Source organism: Martes martes, assembly GCF_963455335.1.
Source record: "Martes martes genome assembly, chromosome: 7".
NCBI lineage: Eukaryota > Metazoa > Chordata > Mammalia > Carnivora > Mustelidae > Martes > Martes martes.
In genome coordinates, this window is record NC_137894.1 from 20,085,516 (window position 1) to 20,109,031 (window position 23,516).

At 37.6% G+C, this 23,516-nt stretch overlaps 1 protein-coding gene across 1 annotated transcript in view; it reads right to left on the reverse strand.

The window, feature by feature from the left end:
• Positions 1–930: 930 nt before the first annotated feature.
• Positions 931–23,516, reverse strand: part of MCEE (methylmalonyl-CoA epimerase) — a gene marked incomplete at its 3' end in the record, with an annotated part of 72,645 nt that continues 50,059 nt past the window's right edge. Inside the window, exon 4 of the mRNA XM_080809660.1 lies at positions 931–1,248. Coding sequence (XP_080665786.1) covers positions 931–1,248 — 318 coding nt within the window. The remainder of the gene's footprint in view (positions 1,249–23,516) is intronic.

Here is a 23,516-nt window from a genome sequence, read left to right on the forward strand (position 1 = left end):
TACGCCAGAGCCCCTACAGAAAGAAAATGACAAACTTGGAGCTGAAACTTAGAGCTCAAGTACCAGCCAGGAAACCAGAGAACTTCTGTCATTTTCTGTGCTATCGCCATAGTGTTAACTTTGTCTACAGTCAGAAAGAGATGACGTGAATATTGCAGAATTACAATGTCAGTTGAATTCAAAGACTTGACAGGTACCCAAGTGAACATGAGAAAGAATATGGCCTTGAGGTTTGGGATGCAACATGTCAGTAGACTCAGATGAAGTTGAGAATCTTGAACCTTGAGTCTATCTGAGTCTGAGTCTATTGTCTGCTCTCTTGTGTCTAAAGAGACTAACCTTCTCTTGCTTAAAGACCCTGTGCTTGGCCTTCTGTAGACCAGGTCTGATGGTGGGAAATGTCACTACTGAGATGGTCCTGCTTGTGGCCTTGGTGGTGGTGGAATTCCACAATGGCAGAAACCAGGTGACAATGCTTAACTCCCAAAGACAAGGGTGTGTATTTGTCCTAATAAGCAGTAAGAGAGAGGAAACCAGAGTGCTTTGACCCACATGACCTGTGACAGTGGCTAATGGACCCTGGTGAATGAAATCAATAGCAGCCAAATTTCCAGACTGAGGCCACTTCCCAGACCCAGACTCCCTTGATTAAAGGGGAGACCGAGCATCTAGAGGAAAGACCCTGCAACATCACCACAAGTACATGCTGCAAATCTTCCTCCAGCTCTTTCCTCTTGTGACTTCTGGCCATTTACTAGGGTCATGTGAACAGTGGAAAAAGGGAAATGTGAGACCTTTGGCTCAGAAGTGACATTAATTCTTAGGAAATGTCATAAAAATTTTTTAGGAAATCAAAATGTCATTGTGCTCTATCAGTCAAAGTGGAGGCTCGTGGTGGTCGGGCAAATGAAGGATGGGCCCAAATCTGACTCAGAACGGACCTAACAGGCCTGCAGACTGGATCATGTCGCTATTCCCCCAGTTCCAGAATAGATCGTTGGAATAGACATACGTGGCCCCTTGCGGAGTCCCCAGATCACTCCCCTGACCCATGGGATGGGGGCCATTGTGGGAAGAAGGGGTAAGGAACGGCTCTTCCGTCCCTGGATAGCAAACAAGAAGCGGCACCGCCTCGTGGGAAGCTGCAGAGACCGCAGTCACCATCAGAGACTGCAAGGGGCAGGGTGGGAGGTCTGTTATGGCCCCGTTTGATTTGTCTCTTCGGCCTGTGTCCATGGCATATGGATCCTGGAAAATGACCACAGAACATCATCAATTTAATCTGGTAGTGACTCCACCTGCAGCTGCTCTTCCTAATGTGGTCTGGAAATGGTCCAGATGTGTGTCCTGACTGGACCAAAACGTAGTGCCTGGCACCTGCTATGTTTTATGTTAACTGACTGTTTCTCTCCCCCTCCCCCAACTTTCCCAAGTGAATAAAACTGGTTAACATTTTAGGTTCCAACTGAGAATGTGACTGAGTTGACATGGTCCTACAAACATAAGGCGGCTGATGAGACTTCCTCATCCAGGCAAAGGACCGGAGGGTAAAACAGTGGGGTGCGTCGGATAGCTCCTTACTTGCCCCTCCAGAGTCACTCTGTACTCTTCCTGCCCTGCTCTATGCCCAGGACACCGAACCTCTGTAGACTGTGTCCATGGGTTCTCTGACCCTGTCACTTTCAGCTGGGCTTGTTTGATGGGAAATACTTACAGGATACTGGAGTGAGTATAAAAGGTGATATTGGTGGATTTCCCCCCAGCTCTCTTCCTTCCAGAGCTCTGTGAACTGCCCATGTTCTTCTAACAAAGACCACAGCTCCTACCTCACACTCCTTTCTCACAACTGTAGGTCTCACTGGATTGCCATAATTGATCCCTCAAATTGCTCCTGGGGTACGAACAGCTTCCCAGTGTTGCCCGCCCCAGAGTGCCACGTTGTCAGTTTCTCTTGCCCCTGCCCCACCTTTGTAGATAGTCCTTTCCCTAAACTCTTCTCATCTCTTTCTTCTGATGGTACCATCTGTTTCCTACTGGGACCCTGACCAACTCAAGGACAAGGATTAATTCATTCACCTAGTATTCATTGAGTAGTTACCATGTAATTAGTGTTAGGCACTGGGGAGACCATTGAAATAAAATCAGACACACTCTCTGCCCTCTCAGAGCTTTCTGGGAGAGATGGGCATTAATCCAAGGATCACACAAACAAAGGAAATTACAAATTAAACAGAAGGAAGGATGAGCACATGGTGCTACAAAAATCTCATAGTAGGAGAGGGTAGTATTTTTCCCTTACATCTGAGTTGATGTTCCAGGTAGTGGGAACAGCATGTGCAAAAGCCTCAGAACTGGCAGAAGCATGGCATGTTTGAGGAATTTAAGAAAGGCCTAAGAAGAGGAGGCTGGAAAGACAGGAGGATATGTGCAGGTGGGAGGCCAGGACTACTAGACCTCATCAAAGTCTTTATCATAATGAAGAATAAATAAAGCCATCATCAGAGCATGTAATATGTGGCCATTTAGACAGCCTGGATGACCCACACCTCTTGAGATTCATGCCCTGTGATTCCTCTCCCTTTGAGTGTGGGTGGACTCATTGACTTGATTCTAATGAACAGAATACAGAGGAAGTGATTGGAGGTCACTTCCGAGACTGATTTACAAAAAAGACTGGGGCTTCCATTTTGGATGCCCTCTCTTGTTCTCTCTCTCTCTTGGTTCACCAGCTGCTATGTTGGAAGGACACTCGGGCAGCCTATGGGTGGACTATGTGGTGAGGAGCCCAGGTAAGATCATTGCCAACATCCACGTGTAAGCACCTGCAAACAGGTTCCCCAGCCCCAGCTGAGCCTTCAGGTTAACTGTAGCTCAGCTACAACCTCACAAGAGACCGTGACCATGGTCACCCAGATTCCTGACTCACAGACACCAGGGGATAATAAATGTTTGTGGTTTTATATGGCAAGTTTTGGGGTAACTAGTTACATAGCAAAAAAATAATCAATACAGAGCATATTCCTTAGGGGACTGGTATATTTAATTCATTAAGCAAATAAGGAGGAGCTACCATACACCAGGCATGTTGTAAGGGCTGACATAACGCATTCTGTAAATTTTTATGAAATTTTTTGAGTAGGTAACAATGACATATGGTTGGAAATTCCAAAGTAACAATAGATGACATAGGAAGAATCTCTCCCCACAGGCGCTCATCTCCTTTGCCATGGCTTACTTAATGCTATCAGTTTCTGGTGTATTCTTCCAGAAAGATTTTATGCAGGTACCAACAAGTATACAGTTGACCCTTGAACAGCATGGGTTTAAACGGAATGCATCCCCTTATATGTGGATTTTTATAGTAAGGTACTGTAAATGTCTTTTCTTTATGATTGTCTCAATAATATTTCCTTTTCTCTAGCTTACTTTATTGTAAAAATGCAGTATATAATACATATAACATACAAAATATGTGTTAATCAACCATTTACGCTATTGGTAAGGCTTCTGGTCAACAGCGGGCTACTAACAGTTAAGTTTTGGGGGAATCATGAGTTATACACATAGTTTTGACTCCATGGGAAGGAAGGAGTTAGCACCCAAACCCTGGCACTCTTCAAGTGTCTACTGTGCATTGGTTCACAACACCACACTACAACTTGTTTGTGTTTTTTTTCCCCACAAAACCATATATCTTAAGGAACATTCTATGTCCAACATAAGGAATTGTCTCATTGCTTTTCACAGCCATATAGAATTCCATTATATCAATGTACCCCTTAACCTGTCCGTTATTGACAAACACTTTGGTAATACCCAATCATATGCTATTACGAACAGTGGTGCAACAAATCATCATCACCATACAATATTTCCCCCTATAGGATGAATTTGTAAAAAATGTATCCAAATGTATGCAAATGCACAACTTTGATAAATATTGCCAAACTACCAAGGCAGGGGTAAAGCTGGGTAGAGGCTTCCTAATGTGTGGGGCCATCAGTAACCGCAAGAGCTTCTGCTTCCCCACAATTGTCAACAGTGTTATCAAATGCTTTTATCTTTGCCCATCTGATCAGTGGGAAGTGGTAGCTCAGTAAGCCTTGAAGTTATCTTTCCTGTATTCTGTGTGAGGCTGAGACTCTTTTGACAATGTTCAGTAGCAGCTACATGACTACAGGTGTGTTGTAGTAATCATAATAAATAATGATAATAGTACTAACAATAATAATACCAATAATAATAAAATTAAACAAACCAAAAAATACTCTGGCTGCCAGAGTGTACAAAGACTGCGGGACCAGAGCTGATGCAAGAAGCCCAGACAAAGGGGAAGGGAGTGCAGCAAATGGACCCAGAGCCCTTTGAAAGCCTAAATAAAGAGGCCTTTGTGAGCGGGGTGTGTGTACATGCGCACATGCGCACTTAGGGAGCCGGTTGGTTGGGGAGAGAGAATGCCAGGATTTATATTCTGTCTCTGGCTTGTGCAACTCGAACAAAGATGGTGCCCTTCAGTGAGACAGGCAATGCTGAAGGAGGACCAGGTTTGTTGGGAAAGATCAACTATGTTTTCCGCTGTTGCTAGGAGAACCACTAACCGTGCCTTTCCTAAATGATGTACGTTAGTTACTCCTACACCTTAGTGGAGTTTTAAATTCCAACATGTGCCTTGGACTTAACATATTTAAAATACCAAGCGAGTAAATCACATGTGCAAAGAGATCTGTCAGTCCATCGATAAAATGTTAATTATTTCTCTGTTCTTCTACCGTGGGCTGAGGAATCAGGTGCGGAAGAAAGTGGCAGAGGCTGGAAATCACCTGGAGCGATGTTCAGAGCCAGAAGTAGCTGCTTCAATATAAACTCGGACAAATGAGGCAGGTGAACAGGGCTCCCTGAAATTGGTTTTCTCCTGTCTGTGACTGTGAAGCCAGTTGAGGTATCTGAAGTTCTGATCCAGGATGTGTAATATTAGTGTTCTCCAGGTGTCATCCAGTTCCTGGAGTGTGTTATTCCAGGTGAAGGAGAAACTAACAACCAAAAAAAAAAAAAAAAAAAAAAGGTGTTGCTTACAATGACATATGTATATATCTTCTTGGAGGGGGAAAAAAAAAAGACCATCATCTAAAATACCAACTACACTGGACAGGTGATATTATGATCATCCGTGTCATTTTTTACCCTGTGACCCCACCCTTCTCCTAACTCCTCCAGCTCAGATCCCTAGCTGTAAAAATTGTCCCCAAGCTACCAAAATCAGAGAATACATCAGTCAAATTCCTGACTTTTCTACTTCCCAAGCCAAGGTCTGGGTATAAGAGAGAAATAATAGTTCCCCGCTTCTCTGTCTAGGACAATGACTCTCAAATTGTGGTTTCCCAACTGACAGCATTAGTATCCTCTGGCACCTGGTTAGAAATGAAAATCTCAGGCTTTACCCCAGACCTCCAAAGTCAGAAGCTCTCCTGTGTGGAGCCCAGAAATCTATATTTAACACCCTTCAGCTGATTGTGATGCACGATAAAGTTTGGGAACCACAAGCTGAGAGAATTACCAGGTATCAATGTGAAAGAGTGGATTAAAGACAATAGAGGGGTTACCTGAACAAGGGAGGCTAAAGCAGCAGCCTCACAGAACTCCCTGGGGAACAGCCAAATGTTTCCCCACAAGGCCTGGAGGGCTGGTGGATGTAGATGGTATTCACCCAGCTAGGTACCCTGACCCATGGCAGATTGAACTGGGACAGGGAGCTTTACCAGAAATCCAGGGCCCAAAGGGGAATCACAGACACCTCAGATGCCAGCAGGGAGGGCTGAGTAGTCATGAGAGACGACACCACACGGTTGCCAGCATGAGACAGAGGACCCCTAATGAGACCCAGATGTTGCTCTGCCGCTACCACCACCACTCTGGTCAGGTGTCAGATTGGGCTAGACCTAAGTGTCTACTCTCAAGAGAGCAGCTTGACTACATGCTAAAATTTCTTCCTTCTATTTGACATCTTTAGACATGGTAGAACATATATGTAAAATCTAAGTAATAAATTCATAGCTAAGACTGAAACCAAAAAAGGGAACTTCCTTGGATTTGAAATGGTAAAGCTTTTCTTAAAAAAAAAAAAAAAGAAAAGAAAGAGAAGAGAAGAAAAAAGAAAAGGAAAGAGAAGAGAAGAGAAAATGCATACAGAAACAGGAGAGTCTGTAGCTATCTGCAACCTGGAGACCAGGACTGGTACTGGCTGGCTGCACTGAGATGCCTCCCTCTGGCTGCCTGAGAGGAGGAGCTCAGAGCTCAGAACACAGAGAGGAGAATTTTCTCATAGAAGATAAGTACAGAGCCAAATATTAACAAATACCCAAGGAAGTTTTATACCACAAATGCAAAACAATACAATTAGTGGAAGAACCAAGGGTATAGTGATAGTAGAACACCTGAAAAAGAATCTTTAAAATATGTACACCTTAGAGAAATAAAGGAGGAACTCATTCTATCCTTGGAAATTAAAAAAAAAAAAAGCAATTACTGAAATTAACAATTAAATACAGGGGATGAACAGGCAAGGTGCTAAACAGAACTTGAAAAGAATCATGCTCATGTGTGCATGTGTGTGCATGCCATACACGCACGTATACATACATAGACACATGCAGTAAATCTTCAACACATCAAGGATAAAGAAAAAAGAGAAAAGCTTTCAGAGAGAGAAAGGAGATTATAAACTAGTTATAGAGAAATAAAAATTTGGCAACATCGGATTTCTTATTAGCAAACTTTGCTGCACAAAGATGATAAGAGAGAGTTTCAAAGTGCTGAGGGAAGATACCTGCATAACTTTGAGCCCAGAATTCCAAACCCAGAAAATTATCTTTCTAGACTGAGAATGAAACAAACTTTCAGGCATACTTAGAACATTTCCCACCCAGGTATCTTTGCACAAAGAACTCCTAAAGGATAATGCATGAAGACAAGTGAACCCAGGAAGAAGTAATAGAATTCCAGAAATATTAGTGAGCACATAAGTCAGTAAAACACTTTAGTAAATTTAAATAAATTTTGATTTGATGGAATTGGGAGAGTGTCTTTGAACAGCAAGCTGGGAGTAAAATTCATTGGGCAGGGACAACAGAACCTCTCCTGACTACTTGAAGTAGAAAAGGAACCTATTTAATGATGTTGGATAAATCACAAAATCTGCACGTGGGTCAGAGACTCACGATAGGAACTAGATGGCAGAAACAGTGCTTAGATTATACTGCAGGACACCACAGGAGAATTTCTGCTCTGCCCACTGCTACCTCTCCTAGTCATAGGCAAGTCACTCTCCGTAGTTCATACTACTACCACTGCAGGCCTAGGAAGCTAGATGTCTACCACTGAGGCCATAATGGATTCTGCATGATGCTTACTTCTTGATCTCTCTCCCTTCGATAAAGTCTAAAGGAATCTGACTGATTGCATGCTTATTCCCTGGGTTTAGGGAGGTTAAGATGCGAGTTTCTGGTTCCTGCCTTGGGGATACATGGACGCAAAAGATAAGAAGTTCCTTTAAACCTAGAAACTTATGAAGATGTTGAGTAGCACCAAAAAGCATGACAATTTTCTGCTGTGGGCAGGAAAAGTGTGTTAAAAAAAAAGAGAAACATAGGCAAAGTATAATAAATACAAAGCAGAAAATGAGATACCAGAAAAGAGTCCAAACATATCTTCAATCATGGTAAATATAAATGGGTTAAATTCACCTATTTTAAGACTCCCATATTGCATGTTTTCAAAAATATATTTCTATACTAATTTAACAATAGAATACATTTATATAATTATTATATACTTGGCAGGAAGTTGATGATCACCTCAACCTGGGTAATTTAAAAAGAGTTTATAAATACTATTTGAAAGAAACAATAAAATAAATATTTAGCAAATATGACCAAAAAAATCAACATTAGGGCCAAAAAGAGATGAGAGACTATGGCTGCAGAGATACTTTTCTAAATCATAATACGTAAAAGGTTTATTGTTGGGTTTAAGAGGAGGGAGTTAAGATTTATCTGCCTCCTTCTCCTGTTGTAAATCACTCTGAAAAATTAAAACACCAAGAAACAGAAATATGAAATGTATTTCAACTAAAGGAGACATCTTCAACCCTCAACCACAGTATAGGAATATATATGCATAAATATATCATGTATCATATATATCATATTTACCTAAATTTATATAATAAATTTTCCAAATTAAAAAATGATTGTTGGATTAGATTTAAAGGGGAAAAAAGGAAATTTAGTTACATTATGCTTATAAAAGACATGTTAAAAATCCAGATACAGAAAGTTTGGACTGACCAAGCAAAGACTAACTAAGAGAAAACAAGTGTAACTATATTAGTATCAAGTAATCTTTAATGGAAGACTACTAGTGGAAGACCACTATTCAAGATAGGGTATTTCATTATGATAAAAGGATGAAGCCACTAGTAAGAAACGGTAATTCTGAATTTGTTTATACCTAATTACATGGCCTTAAAACACACAGCAAATATTAACATAACTAAAAGAAGTAAATTAATAAGTGTGGGGAATTTTAATATATCTCTCTCAGTAATTGACAAAACTGACAAAAATATCAGTAATGTAATAGAATCTTTGAACAATACATTTAGCAAACTTGATCTAATTAAAATATGTGGATCATGCATTGAACATGCAGAATACACATTCCTTTCAAGTACACATGCAACATTTATAAAAATTGATCATATCCTACTAGGTCACTAAGCACATCATGACAAATTCCAAAGAGTTTTAATCATAAAAAATTATGTAGTCACAGAAGAATTAAATGTTTGGAAATTAAGCAAATAGTTTTAATAACCTATTTGTCAAATAAGATGCAAGATAAATTACAAAATGTTTTGTAGTTAATAATAATGAATATACAACACATTATAATTTGTGAGATACAGCTAAAGCCATAACCAGAGTAAATTTTTTGGTCTTAAATGTATATGTTAAAAAAAATGAAAGCCTGAAAATCAGATAGAAATCAAAGAAAATCAACATGAGCATATTAATTAAATTAAAGACCTAGAAAATGAAGCATGATAAAGAGATTTTTTAACGAGGTCAAAGTTTGCTTCTGTGAAAACACTAAAAAAACTGATTACCCCTAGCAAGACTGATTAAGAAAAAAAGACACAAAATACACATTTCTAATATGAAGAATGAAAAGGAGCACATCACTGGCAGACATTATGGGCATTAAAAATGTAAATGGATATTATAAAGAACTTTGAAATTTTTGATAAAATGAACAAATTCTATGAAAAACACAACTTACCCTGATGAAGAGTCATAGTTATACAAGAAATTGGATCTATACTTGAATCTTTGTAAAGCTTATCTTCATGATCTTGATTGAGGTAGACAAAATTCTTAAGAAGGATGCAAAAAGTACTATAAATTAAGGAAGCAATACATAAATCTTATAATTTTAAAATTAAGAACTTCTGTTTATCAAAAAGTAATCATTAAGGTAGTGAAAAGTTAAGACACAGAGTGGGAAAAAGACTTATGTCCTAGCAAAAGATTTATATCCAGATTACATAAAGATATAAGGAATTCCTAAAATTCAATGACAAAAAGATATAAGGAATCCCTAAAACTCAATGAGAAAAATGCCCAATAGAAAAACTGGCCAAAAGACTTGAACAAACACATCACAAGAAGAATATCCAAATAATTTTAAAAATACATGAAAAATATATTTCCAATCTCATTAAAAATAAATAAAGTTTCCATTAAAACCACAATGACACTCACTTATCTGAACAGCTAAAATGTGAAAGGTAAACAATACTGTTGGCCAGGATGGGATTTAAATGGAACGGCATACACTGCTGGAGTGTGAGCTTGTACAGTCTTTCTTGAAAACTATTTGTCAATACCTACTAAAGCTGAAGGATTACATACCCTATTACTCAAAACCAAAAACATAGATAAGAATGTTTGTAGTAGGGGTGCCTGGGTGGCTCAGTAGGTTGGGCCTCTGCCTTCGGCTCAGGTCATGGTCTCAGGGTCGAGGGATGGAGTCCTGTGTCGGGCTCTCTGCTCAGCGGGGAGCCTGCTTCCCCCTCTCTCTCTGCCTGCCTCTCTGCCTACTTGTGATCTCTCTCTCTCTCTGTCAAATAAATAAATAAAATCTTTTTTAAAAAAAGAATATTTATAGTAATCTGCTTGTGATAGACATTATCTGAGAACAACCTAAATGTCCATCAGTGATAGCACTAATGAATCCATTTTTAAACTGTATACAGTGAAAGCAATGAAGCAATGGAAACATACTATAACTTCACACAATAACATGGATGAACCCCATGAATACATTTACGACCAACATAAGCCAGAGTCAAATTAACACATCTTGTAAAATTTCAGTTATACAAAGTTTAAAATTAGGAAAAACTATCTATATTATCAGCTAAGGTATTGGTTAGCAGTGGAGAAAGGGAAAAGGCATTGGGAAAGGATATAAAAGGGATTGCTGGGTGTTTATGAAGGTTTTTTTTTTTTTTTTGGCTGATGGTTATGAGGCAAGTTCACTTTGTCAAGTTCCTCAATGTATAAACTTCCGATCTATCCATATTTCTTTATGCATATTATATTTCAGTACTATAAGAAGACAGAGTAGGTTTTAGTCCAAAAATTTAAGGATAATTTAACATTATAAAATTGTAGTAAAAGATTAAAACCCATAGGAGTCCCTCCTAAATAAAATCAATAGGATTTCATCCAATAAGAGTAAAAGTGAAATTTATAACCTGGTAAAGGCATCATCAAAGATACTACTTGTTGCTTACTTATTATCCATTATCCCCTTGTTCCTTATTAATGGAAGAGATGGCAATGTGCCCAGTTATAAGTACTCACTGGTTGAGCCAAGGGTTGTGACATAAGCTAGTTGCAGTCAGAAAGATGAAAATGGAAGTCTAATCCTGAAACTTTTTAGAAATCTATGTTTTTTCAAATAAAAGGAGAAAGACTGAAACTTTTGCTCTTCCCAGTCTTCCTACATGGGATTCAAACCAAGGCCTGGAGGAAATTCAGCCATATATTGTGACTGTAAGAACAAAAACCACACATTAAAGAAGATATTGGGAAGTAGGAAAGAGACCTGGACTACCTTCCTCTGCACATTTTAGGTGACAAAAATGAAACCTGTATTTCTTTATTTAAGTCATTGAATCAGGTTTCTTTTTTATGTAGCTAAATGCTGTCCTAATTATTCTACCAAAAATCTATAGCAAGCATCATGCTTAACAAACAAATAATAAAAGCATTAACTTTAGTAATGATACAATGATGCCTCTTTTCACTGTTGCTAAGTAACTTTGTATAACTGTTCTACATGATGAAGTCAGACAAAAAAAATACACAATATATAAACGTTAGAAAGAAAGGTGAATGACAATTACTATTTGCAGATAATATGATTGCCTCCCTAGAAATCCTAGGAAAACCAACTAAGAAACTATTAACCTATTAAAATAATTCAGCAAGGTGATCAGATACAATACCAAGCATACAAAATCAAAAGTTTTCATAGGCTACATCTATAATTAATCAAAAAACTAAAAAGGAAAAATAATTATATTAATAATAGAATATAACATTTAATTGAAGGACATAAAAGAAAGACTGAATAGCCAAAAAAAAATCCTGAGAAATAAGAAAAAAGCTGGAGGTATCACAATACAAGACTTCAAGATATAGTACAAATCTGTAGTAATCAAAACTGCATGGTGCTGGCACAAAAATAGACACATAGATCAATGAAACAGACTAGAGACCCTAGAAATAAACCATACTCGTATGGTCAATTAATCTATGACAAAGAAGTCAAGAATATACTATGGGGAAAAGACAGTTTCTTCAATAATTGGTGCTGGGAAAACTGCACAGCTACATGTGAAAGAATGAAACATGTAAAAGAGTAAAAGAAAAGAAACACTTCCTAACACCATACACAAAAAATAAACTCAAATTGAATTAAACAACTAAATGTGAGACATGGAACCATTAACATCCTAGAGGAGAAGCACAGGTGATAATTTCTCTGACACTGGCCATAGAAACATCTTTCTAGCTATGTCTCTTAAGACAAGGAAAATGAAAGCAAAAATAAACCATTGGGACTACATCAAAATAAAAGGTTTTTGCACAGTGAAGGAAACTACCAACAAACAAAAAGGCAACTGAGTGAATGGGACAAGATACTTGCAAGAGATATATCTGATAAGGAGTTGATATCCAAAATATATAAAGTACTTATGCAACTCTAGACACACACACACACACACACACACACACACACAGAGAGAGAGAGAAGAAAAACAAAACTTAAATACTTGATTAAAAAATAAATAGAGGGGTGCCTGGGTGGCTCAGTGGGTTAAGGTCTCTGCCTTTGGCTCAGGTTGTGATCTCAGGGTCCTGGGATCGAGCCCCGCATCAGGCTCTCTGCTCAGCGAGGAACCTGCTTCCCCCTCTCTCTCTGCCTGCCTCTCTGCCTACTTGTGATCTCTGTCTGTCAAATAAATAAATAAAATCTAAATAAATAAATAAATAAATAGAGTACCTGAATAGGCATTTTTCCAAAGAAGACGTACAGTTGACTGACAGACACATGAAAAAATACTCAACATCACTAATCATCAGGGAAATCAAATAAAAAAATACAATTAGATATCACCTGACAGCAGTTAGTATGGCTGAAATCAAAATAACATGAAATAATGATGAGGTGAGGAGGTGATGAGGAGGTGGGGAAAAGAAATTCTTGTGCACTGTTGGTGGAAATGTAAATGGTGCAGCCACCACGGGAAACAGTTTGGAGATTCCTCAAAAAAACAAAAGTAAAAATACCATATGATATAATAATTCCACTATTGGGTATTTAGCCAAAGAGAAAATGAAAACACTAATTTGAAATGATATATTCATCCCTGTTTATTTCACCATTATTTACAATATCCAAGACATGGAAGCAATCTAAGTGTCCATCAATAGACAAATGGATAAGGAAAATGAGATATATATAGATACATCACAGAATATTATGCAGCCATAGAAAAGGGTGAGATTGTGCCATTTGAGACAACATGGATGGATCTATGGATCTAAAGTTTATTATGCTAAGTGAAATAAGTTAAATGGAGCAAGACAAATACCATATGGTTCCACTCATAAGTGGAATCTAAAAAAACAAAAAACAAAAAACAAAAAACCCAAACAAACAAAAAGCAGAATCGGACCTATAAATACAGAGAACAAATTGATGACTGCCAGAGAACAGGAAGGTGGAGGAGTGGGCAAAATGGGTGAAGGGGAGTGGGAGATACAAGCTTCCAGTTATGAAATGAATAAGTCACAACAATAAAAGTCACAGCACAAGGAGTACAGTCAATGATACTGTAAAAGCAATGTTGTGGGATAGATGATAGCCACACTGCGGTGAGCAATAGCATGATGTATAAATTCATCAAATCACTACATTGTACCCCTGAGACTAATGTGACATTGACTTTCAACTAAAATTTTTTTTTAAAAAGACAATGAGGGGGAAGAATGACTGAATAAATGAAGAAATGTACCATGTTCATGGATGGGAAGCATCTACCATGTAAAGATGTCAACAGCCCCAAATTAGTCTACATATTCAATGCAATCACAATTAAAATCTGATGATGTTTGCATGAGACAAATTATCTTAATATTCAGAAGGTTGAAGGCAGTTAGTTTTAAGAATCACCAAAGTGATCCTAAAAAAAGAATAAGAAAGTGGGAGAATTTGCCAACTTGTTATCAGAAGCTGTTAGATATCTTAAATAATCAAGCAGTGCAAAACTGGCTCTGGGACAGCCTGGTTCAACAAAAAAATAATAAAGCACCCAGGGGTGTTTACGTGGAAATTTTGTATGTGATGGAGGGGGTGGCCTAATTCAGTAGAGAGAGGACCGGTTATTTAGTAAATGATGCTGGGAAAATTAGCCACCCATTTGGAAAAACATATTGTCCACCTGAAATTAGTATAACACTGCATGTTAACTGTTTGGGAACTCAAAGAAAAGAAGAAGAAATAGCTTAAAATAAAATCCAGAGAAAATAAATCAGTAAAAAAAATTTTAAATTATTAAAAGAAAATATAGGAAAGTATAGGAAATATAGGAATATATGGGAAATATAGGAAAATATAGGAAATTTATTAGGGGTATCATTTAATTCAACTCAAATGAAGAGAATGCCTCTAATACCAGACACTTAAATGAAAAAAAAAAAAAAGCTTAAAGGAAATGACTGATAAATCTAACTACAAAAATCTTTAAAACTTCAGCATGACAGAAAACGCAATGGAGGAAACAACATGTCACACACACACACACAAAAAAATAAACAGAGAAATATTTTCAACATACATGACTGGTCAATGATTAGAGCTCCAAACATGTAAAAAAAAAATTCCTAAAAATCAATAAGAAAAAGTAGACCTGCCAATAGAAAAAGTGGGTGAATGACATGACTGGTAATTAATGAAAGGAAAATTGAAGTGTTCAATAATCTTATGAAACCTTATTAGTAACCATAGAAATGCAAGTTAAAACAAAAAAAATAAATACCATTTTCTTCCATTAAATTGGAAAATAATTAAGCTTGATGAGATCAAGCATTGATAGATTTGGGGTAAAGCTACCCTTTTAAGTGGCTAGTTGAAATGTAAGGATGACCACCTTGCAGTATCTGTTAAAAATAAAAATGTGGGGGTGCCTGGGTGGCTCCATCATTAAGTGTCTGCCTTCAGCTCGGGTCATGATCCCAGGACCCTGGGATCAAACCCCACATCAGGCTCCTTGCTCAGCGGGGAGCCTGCTTCTCCCTCAACTTATCATTCTCCCTGCTTGTGTTCTCTCTCTCTCTCTCTGTGTGTCAAATAAATAAATAAAATCTTCAAATAAATAAATAAATAAATAACTTTGAAAAAATGTCCACTCAGGTCCTCTGTCCATTTTTTAATCACTGTTTTTTTGGTGTTGAGTTGTATAAGTTCTTTATGTATTTTGGATACTAGCCCCTTATCAGGTATGTCATTTCCAAGTATCTTCTTCTATTCGGTAGGTGGCCTTTTAGTTTTGTTGGCAGTTTCCCTTACTCTACAAAAACTTTTTTTTAAATATATAGTCCCAATGGTTTATTTCTATTTTTGTTTTCCTTGCCTTAAGAGATATATCTAGAAACATGTTTCTATGGCCAGTGTCAGAAATGACTACCTGTGCTTCTTCTCTAGGATGTTAATGGTTTCCTGTCTCACATTTAGATCTTTAATTCAATTTGAATTGATTTTTGTGTATGGTGTTAGAAAGTGATCCAGTTTCATTCTTTTACATGAGCTGTGCAGTTTTCCCAGTACCAGTTATTGAAGAGACTGTCATTTCCATAGTATATTCTTGACTTCTTTGTCATAGTTTAATTGACCAGGTAAGTGTGAGCTTATTTCATAGGGCTCTATATTCTATCCTAAGTGAAGAAAATTAGACTGAGAAAGACATATTCCATAAGGTTCTACTCGTAAGTGGAATCTAAAACAAAAACAAATGAATAAACAAACAAACAAAATGCAAAATCAGGCCTATACATACAGAGAACAAACAGATAGTTGCCAGAAGGGAAGGGAGAGGAGGAATGGGAAAAATGAGTGAAGGGGAGTGGAAGATACAGACTTCCAGTTAGGGGATGAATAAGTCACAGGAATAAAAAGCACAGTATAGGGGCACCTGGGTGGTTCAGTGGGTTAGGCCTCTGCCTTCAGCTCAGGTCATGATCTCAGGGTCTTGGGATCGAGCCCCACATTGGGCTCTCTGCTCAGCGGGGAGCTTGCTTCCCTTTCTCTCTCTCTGCCTGCCTCTCTGCCTACTTGTGATCTCTCTCTGTCAAATAAATAAATAAAATCTTTTTTAAAAAGGCACAGTATAGAGAATATAGTCAATGACAATGATATTGTAACAGATAATGTTTATGGTGATAGATGTTAGCTACACTCGTGGTGAGCATGGTATAATGTATAGAAAAGTTGAACCTGAAAATAATGTAAAATTGTGTGTCAACTATAGCCAAATAAAAAAAAAAGCTTTTAATGTGAAATACGATGACCAATCATGCCATGTCTAGGGGTCCACTCTAGGAAAAGACACATGTTGTTAAGGAGGTTTGTAGATCTTCTCCGCAGCATTGTATGAAACAGTGAAACTCTGGTGATAACAGAACTGCTTAATAGGGAAACACCTAATAAGACATGGTGAACCAGTAAGCCGAGTATGCCGTGGTCTTGTTTATAGACGTATAGTGTGAGTACTTTGGAAGAAACCAATTTTAACAATGAATATTCAGGATGAGATACAATTTGAGCAAATACTTGAAGGACTGTTGGGGATTTTTATGGGCAGAAAAATGGGGTGAAGGGTTTTCTAGGTAGAGAAAACAGGAGTGTAAGACACAAAGGTTTAGAACACCTTTCAGAGAACACATAACACTATGAGTCACCATGATAAGAGACTGAATAGTTGGGTGCACCCTTATCAAGACCACTGATGTGATCAATGAGGCAAAAGGGGAGGTCTGCTGCGGGTGGTGTGATTGTTCTGTTGCTTTCCTTATAAACAGAAAGACATTGCTTACGTGTGCCCTTTCTCTGTCTTTCCACTCTCCATGCAGATGGAATGGCTGCACAAACATCTTCTCATCATGCAGGACAGGCTGGAAAAATCAGAGATGGTTGGCCCTGATGTTATGGAGCCTCTCAACCAATGCCTGCAAATGTCCACCTCAAATTACATAAGAAAAATTTACTCTATTTAAGCCACTGTAGTTAGGTTTTCTCTTACATGCAGCTCAAATCATTCCCAATTGATTAAGCATAAAGTATTTTTAAGGTATGAACATGACAAGAGAGGCAAAAGGAACCCACAAAATGATGATGAAAATCAGTTGTTGACTGTTGACCTCCCAAACTACCACCAGAAAATCCTATTGATTAAACATACGTAAGTCTATTAGGCCAACTGCAGTAGGGAAGAAAATCATGTTGACAGATCTTAGCAATGTCCCCAAAGTGGGAAATCAGTGAAAGATTTTTATAGAGTTTTAGGGCCTCCGCTAGATGATTTTCAGAAGGGTCTTGCAAGGTGAGAAAGGGTGGATGGGTAAAGTTTATGACCTGATGGCTCTGGATCACTGGGCACCCTGAAGCAGGTTCCAGAGAGTCTTGATGAGTACCTTGTGAGTCCTGACAACTAAACATTTTTTGTTGATTCACTCCCAGAGCAAGTGTTTCCTGAAAGAAGTCATAAGTTATTTTGTCATATCCCAGTAATGTTTAGTACAGGCAGAGGAAAGAATTTTGGCTGCATCCTCCCAGCTGAGTGCAGAGGACAATTCAACCATACTGGAGCAGGTCAAAGGTTTTAGGAGAGGCATGCTGAAGATGGAAATTAAAGCACACTTTAAGAAACAACTTAAAGCTGAACATGTCTATATAAGATAAGGCAATTCAGGGCTTTGGGGTCATGTATAACTCATCAAGCAAAGAAACAAAATTCAATTATTGACTCAAGAAAAAGAAAAGCATTTTGCAAGAGAGGAAATCATAGACACTACATAACTCTCCCATAATCATACATAGCCATAATAATGGAATGTAATAGTATAATTGCCTGATATTAATCTACCCAAAATAATTATGTTTGCATGATGGGGAGAGAATGGGTTACGTATGTGTGAAAGCACACTAGGTGCCAAGGGAGATATTGAAGAGATTGATTTTATCTTCCATAAAAAATGTTAAGAACTGAAAAATCAAGAAATAGGAATAGAAGTATGTTATTTAGTGATATGAAAGTAAATATTAAAAGAATCAGCTATGATACTTTAAAGGGACTGTGTCTGCAGAGAGGGAAATGAGAAAATGGGGTGTTGGTATTGAAGGACTGCTGTTTTTCATTAGAAGTCCTGAGAAGTGTTTGATTTAAACTATATGTCTAAAAATCTTAAATGCCTTTTTAAAAAAATTTTAAAACCTGTAAGATAGAAAACTGTCATTCTTAGCCTGAGACTGAGTTGGGATCAGGACTGGGTTTTGTGGTCTAATTATTTTTGACCCACTTTTATCACATCTTCTGCCACAAACTTTCTTAGATAAATTGATCTTGAGCACATATCAAAGTTTATTAACTGGCTATTAAGAGAATCACTGAAAGGGTGAAAGAGTGCTTGGTGCCAAGTCCAAGAGGACATGGACAATGTGAGGTTATATATTTGGGAGATAGAATACATAATAAGCAGCTAGTTTAAAAAAAAAACTAAGTAAAGAATGCAGTTTTCTGTTACATGGTCATAGAAACACCATGTTTATATCAGTTCTGAGAGAGGAAAGCAGGAACAAAAAGCCTAAGGAAAAAAGAACAGATGATGAGGGAACATCTGTAGTCATTAAGTGAATAATAAAGGTTTGACCCCAGATGGCCCAATTAACAGGGAAGCATGAGTAGTCCCCAAACAGAGGTTAGAAGCAGATTGTGGAAGAGGGTTGATTTTGCACACTGAATGCACATGTTGTAAATAAACTTGAAGGATCAAACTCTCCATTTTCTAATTTGGGGACACATATTTTTGATGTTTCACACTAAAGTAGGATCAGGCAACCAGTAACAATAAGGAGAATTTTACTTTCTGGTTTCTAGAGTGATAAAATCATAAAATAAATGAAGTCCAAACCTCAATGATCAGATTAGAGTTTTAATGACTCTTCTCACAGCATGCTTTGGATGAATGTCTTAATGGGGCATTTGGACATAACCCTAATCATGCTGAATGTAATAGATTATGTGCACAAAGCACCTGGTTTTTCTTTGATATATTCCTGGATTTTATGTGCTAATTTTGATAGTGATTACATTAAATGTGCAGATTGCTTTGAGTATTACAGACATTTTAACAATGTTTATTCTTCCAATCCATGCACATGGAATGTCTTTCCATTTCTTTTTGTCCTCTTCAATGTCTTTCATAAATGTGCTATAGTTTTCAGAGTACAGATCTTTTACCTCATTGGCTAGGTTTATTCCTAGGTATCTCATTGCTGTGGTTGCAATTATAAATGGGATCAATTCCTTGATTCCTTGTTCTACTGCTTCATTATTGGTGTAGAGAAATGTAGCAGATTTCCTTACATTGATTTTATATCCTGCAACTTTGCTGAGTTCATGTATTAGTTCTAGCAGTTTTTTGGTCGGGTCTTCTGGGTTTTCTACCTAGAGTATCATGTCATCTGTAAATAGTGAAAGTTAGACCTCTTCTTTGATGATTTGGATGCCTTCTATTTCTTTTTGTTGTCTGATTGCTGAGATGAAGACTTCCAATGCTATGTTATGTAACATTGTGAGGGTGTCTGCGTGTCTGAGTTGTTAAGCATTTTTCTTTGGCTCCAGTCATGATCCCAGGGTCCTGGGATAAAGACCCATGTCGGACTCCTTGTTCAGTGGGGAGTCTGCTTCTCCACATCTCCCCTGCTCATGTCCATTCTCTCTCTCTCTTGCTCACTCCCTTTCTTTTTAAAATATATAAATTTTTTAAAGTAAATAAACAAATAAACTAATATATATGTATAAATGTGTATGCGTGTGTGTGTGTATATATATATATATATATAGAAAAAATGGTGAGCATGGACATCTTTGTCTTGTTCCTGACCGTACAGGAAAAGCTCTCAGTTTTGCTCCGTTGAGGATAATATTAGCTGTGGGTCTTTCTTATATGACCTTTATAATGTTGAGGTATGTTTCATCCAAACCTACTTTGTTGATGATTTTTATCAAGAATGGATGCTGTATTTTGTCAAATGCTTTTCTGCATCTATTGAATCTATTGAGAGGATTTCGGCTCTTATATTTTCTTTTATTAATGTGATGTGTCATATTGATTGATTTGCAAATATTTTATCCCCCCTGCATCCCAGGAATAAATCCCACTTAATCGTGGTTAATAATTCCTTTAATGTACTGTTGGATTTCTCTTGATGAAACTTTTTGAGTCTATGTTCATTAGGGATATTGGCCTATAATTCTCCTTTTTAGTAGGGTCCTCGTGTGGTTTGGGGATCAAGGTAATGTTGACCCTGAAGAAAGAGTTTGGAAGTTTTCCTTCCATTTTCTTTCTTTCTTTCTTTCTTTCTTTCTTTCTTTCTTTCTTTCTTTCTTTCTTTCTTTCTTTCTTTTGTAGAATACTTTGAGAATAGGTATTAACTCTTCTTTAAATGTCTGGTAGAATTCACCTGGGAAGCCATCTGATTCTGGACTGTTGTTTGTTGGGAGATTTTTGATAACTGATTCAATTTATTTGATGGTTATGAGTCTGTGCAAATTTTCTATCTCTTCCTCTTTCAGTTTTGGTAGTTTATAGGTTTCTAGGAACATATCCATTTCTTCCAGACTGCCCACTTTGTTGGCACATAATTGTTCATAATATTCTTTTATAATTGTTTGTATTTCTGTGGTTTTGGTTGTGATTTCCCATCTATCATTCATGATTTTATTTATTTGGGTCCCTCCTCCTTTCTTTTTGATAAGTCTGGCTAGGAGGTTATCAATTTTATTAATTCTTTCAAAGAACAAGCTCTCAGTTTTGTTGATCTGTTCTACTACTTTTTTGGTTTCTATATCATTTATTTCTGCCCTAATATTTATTATTTCCTTTCTTCTGCTAGCATTAGGCTTTACTTACTGTTCCTTTTCTCCTTTAGATGTAAGGTTAGGTTGTGTATTTGGGACATTTCTTGCTTCGTGAGGTAGGCCAGTCTTACTCTATACTTCCCTCTTAGGACCAATTTGCTGCATCTCAAAGGTTGTGGACTGTCATGTTTTCATTTCTATTTGCTTCCATGTATTTTTTATTTCTTCTCTAATTTCCTGGTTAACACATTCATTCTTTAGTAGGATGTTCTCTTTTTTTAAGAAGATTTATTTATTTATTTATTTATTTATTTATTTATTTATTTTTTAAACAGAGAGAGAGCTGAAGGAGAGTGAGAGGCAGGCAGAGGGAGAAGGAGAAGCAAGCTCCCTGCTGAGCAAGGAGCCCAATGTGGGGCTTGATTCCAGGACTCTGGGATCAGGACCTGAGCTGAAGGCAGTTGCTTAACTAACTGAGCCACCCAGGCACCCCATATGGGATGTTTTTTAACCTCCACGTATTTGTGGTCCTTCCAAATTTTTCCTTGTGGTTGACTTCAAATTTTATACTGTTGTGGTCTGAAAATATGCATGGTATGATCTCAAACTTTTTGTACTTGTTGAGGGCTGGTTTGTGACTCAGTATGTGATCCAATCTAAAGAATGTTCCACGTGCATCTGAAAAGAATGTGTATTTTGCTGCTTTAGGATGAAATGTTCTGAAAATATCTGTTGAAAACCTCTGGTCCAGTGGGTCATTCAAAGCCCTTGTTTCCTTGTTGATCTTCTGCTTAGATGATCTGTCCATTTGCTGTGAGTGGAGTCCCCTGCTATTATTGTATTATTATCAATGAGTTTCTTTATGCTTGTTATTGATTGATTTATATATTTTGGTGCTCCCAAGTTGGGGGTATAAATACTTATAACAGGTAGATCTTCTTGAGGATATACCCCTTAATTATGAGATAGTGCCCTTCTTCATCTCTTCTTATAGTTTTTGATTTAAAACCTAGTTTGTCTGAAAGTACAGCATCCTTTCTTGATCAAATCTCTTCAAAGTGTAGGGATAGAGGGTACATACCTCAATATCATCAAAGTCATCTATGAAAAACCCACTGCAAATATCATTCTCAATGGGGAAAAAACTGAGAGCTTTTCCCCTAAGGTCAAGAACATGGCAGAGATGTCTACTTTTACCACTGCTATTCAACATAGTATTAGAAGTCCTAGCCTCAGCAATCAGACAACAAAAAGAAATAAAAGTCATCCAAATTGGCAAAGAAGAAGTCAAACTCTCACTTTTTGCAGATGATATGATACTTTATGTGGAAAACCCAAAAGACTCCACTCCAAGACTGCTAGAACTCATACAGGAATTCGGTAAAGTGTCAGGATATAAAATCAATGCACATAAATCAGTTGCATTTCTATACACCAACAGCAAGACAAAAGAAAGAGAAATTAAGGAGTTGATCCCATTTACAACTGCACCCGAAACCATAAGATACCTAGGAATAAATTTAACCAAAGAGGCAAAGAATCTGTACTCAGAAAACTGTAAATTACTCATGAAAGAAATTGAGGAAGACACAAAGAAATGAAAAAATAGTCCATGTTCATGGATTGGCAGAACAAATATTGTGAAAATGTCTATGCAACTAAAGCAATCTATACATTTAATGCAATCCCTATCAAAATACCATCAAGTTTTTCAAAGAAATGGAACAAATAATCCTAAAATTTATATGAAACCAGAAAAGACCCTAATAGCCAGAGGAATGTTGAAAAAGAAAACCAAAGTGGGTGGCATCACAATTCCAGACTTCAAGCTCTATTACAAAGCTGTCATCATCAAAATGTATGGTACTGGCACAAAAACAAACACATAGATCCCAGGACCCTGAGATCATGACCTGAGCCGAAGGCAGAGGCTTAACCCACTGAGCCACCCAGGCGCCCCATGTGTATTTTTTTAATTTAACTATGGTATGTCTTGGTGTTGGCCAGCTTTTGTTGATTTTGACAGGAGTTCTCTGTGTTTCTCGAATTTCAGTGTCTGTTTCCTTCCCCAGATTAGGAAGTTTTCAGGATAATTTGCTCAAATAAATTTGCCCCCGTTTCCCCTCTCTTCTTCCTCTTCTGGGACTTCTATGATACAAATGTTACTACACTTTAAGGAGTCATTGAGTTCTCTAAGTCTACATCCATAATCCAATATTTTTCTTTCCCTCTTCTTTTCAGTTTTGTTATTTACCATAATTTCATCTTGTATATCACTGATTCGGTCCTCTGTCTCATCCATCCTCCTTGTTTTTGCATCTGGTCAGTTTTGCACCTCAGTTATAGCATTGTCTTATTTTGGCCTGACTAGTTTTTGGTTCTTTTATCATTGCAGTAAGAGATTCTCTAGTGTCTTTAGTGCTTTTCTCAAGTCCGGCTGGTATCTTTATGATTGTTCGAAATTCTGTCCGAGCATCTTACTTATATCTGTATTGATTAAACCCTTGGCTGAGACTTCTTCCTATTCTTTCATTTGGGGTGAATTCTTCCATCTCGGCCTTTAGTCTAGGTCACTGTGTGTGTGTGTGTGTGTGTGTGTGTGTGTGTGTGTGTGTGTGTTAAGAAAGCCTGTTATATTGCTGCTCCTGAGAGTAATGGCTATATGAAGGAGAGGTCCTATACTGTTTTGGGTCTGGTACTTCAGGGCGTGCTTCAGAGTGTGCACTCTGTTGTGTTGTTTTGGTTG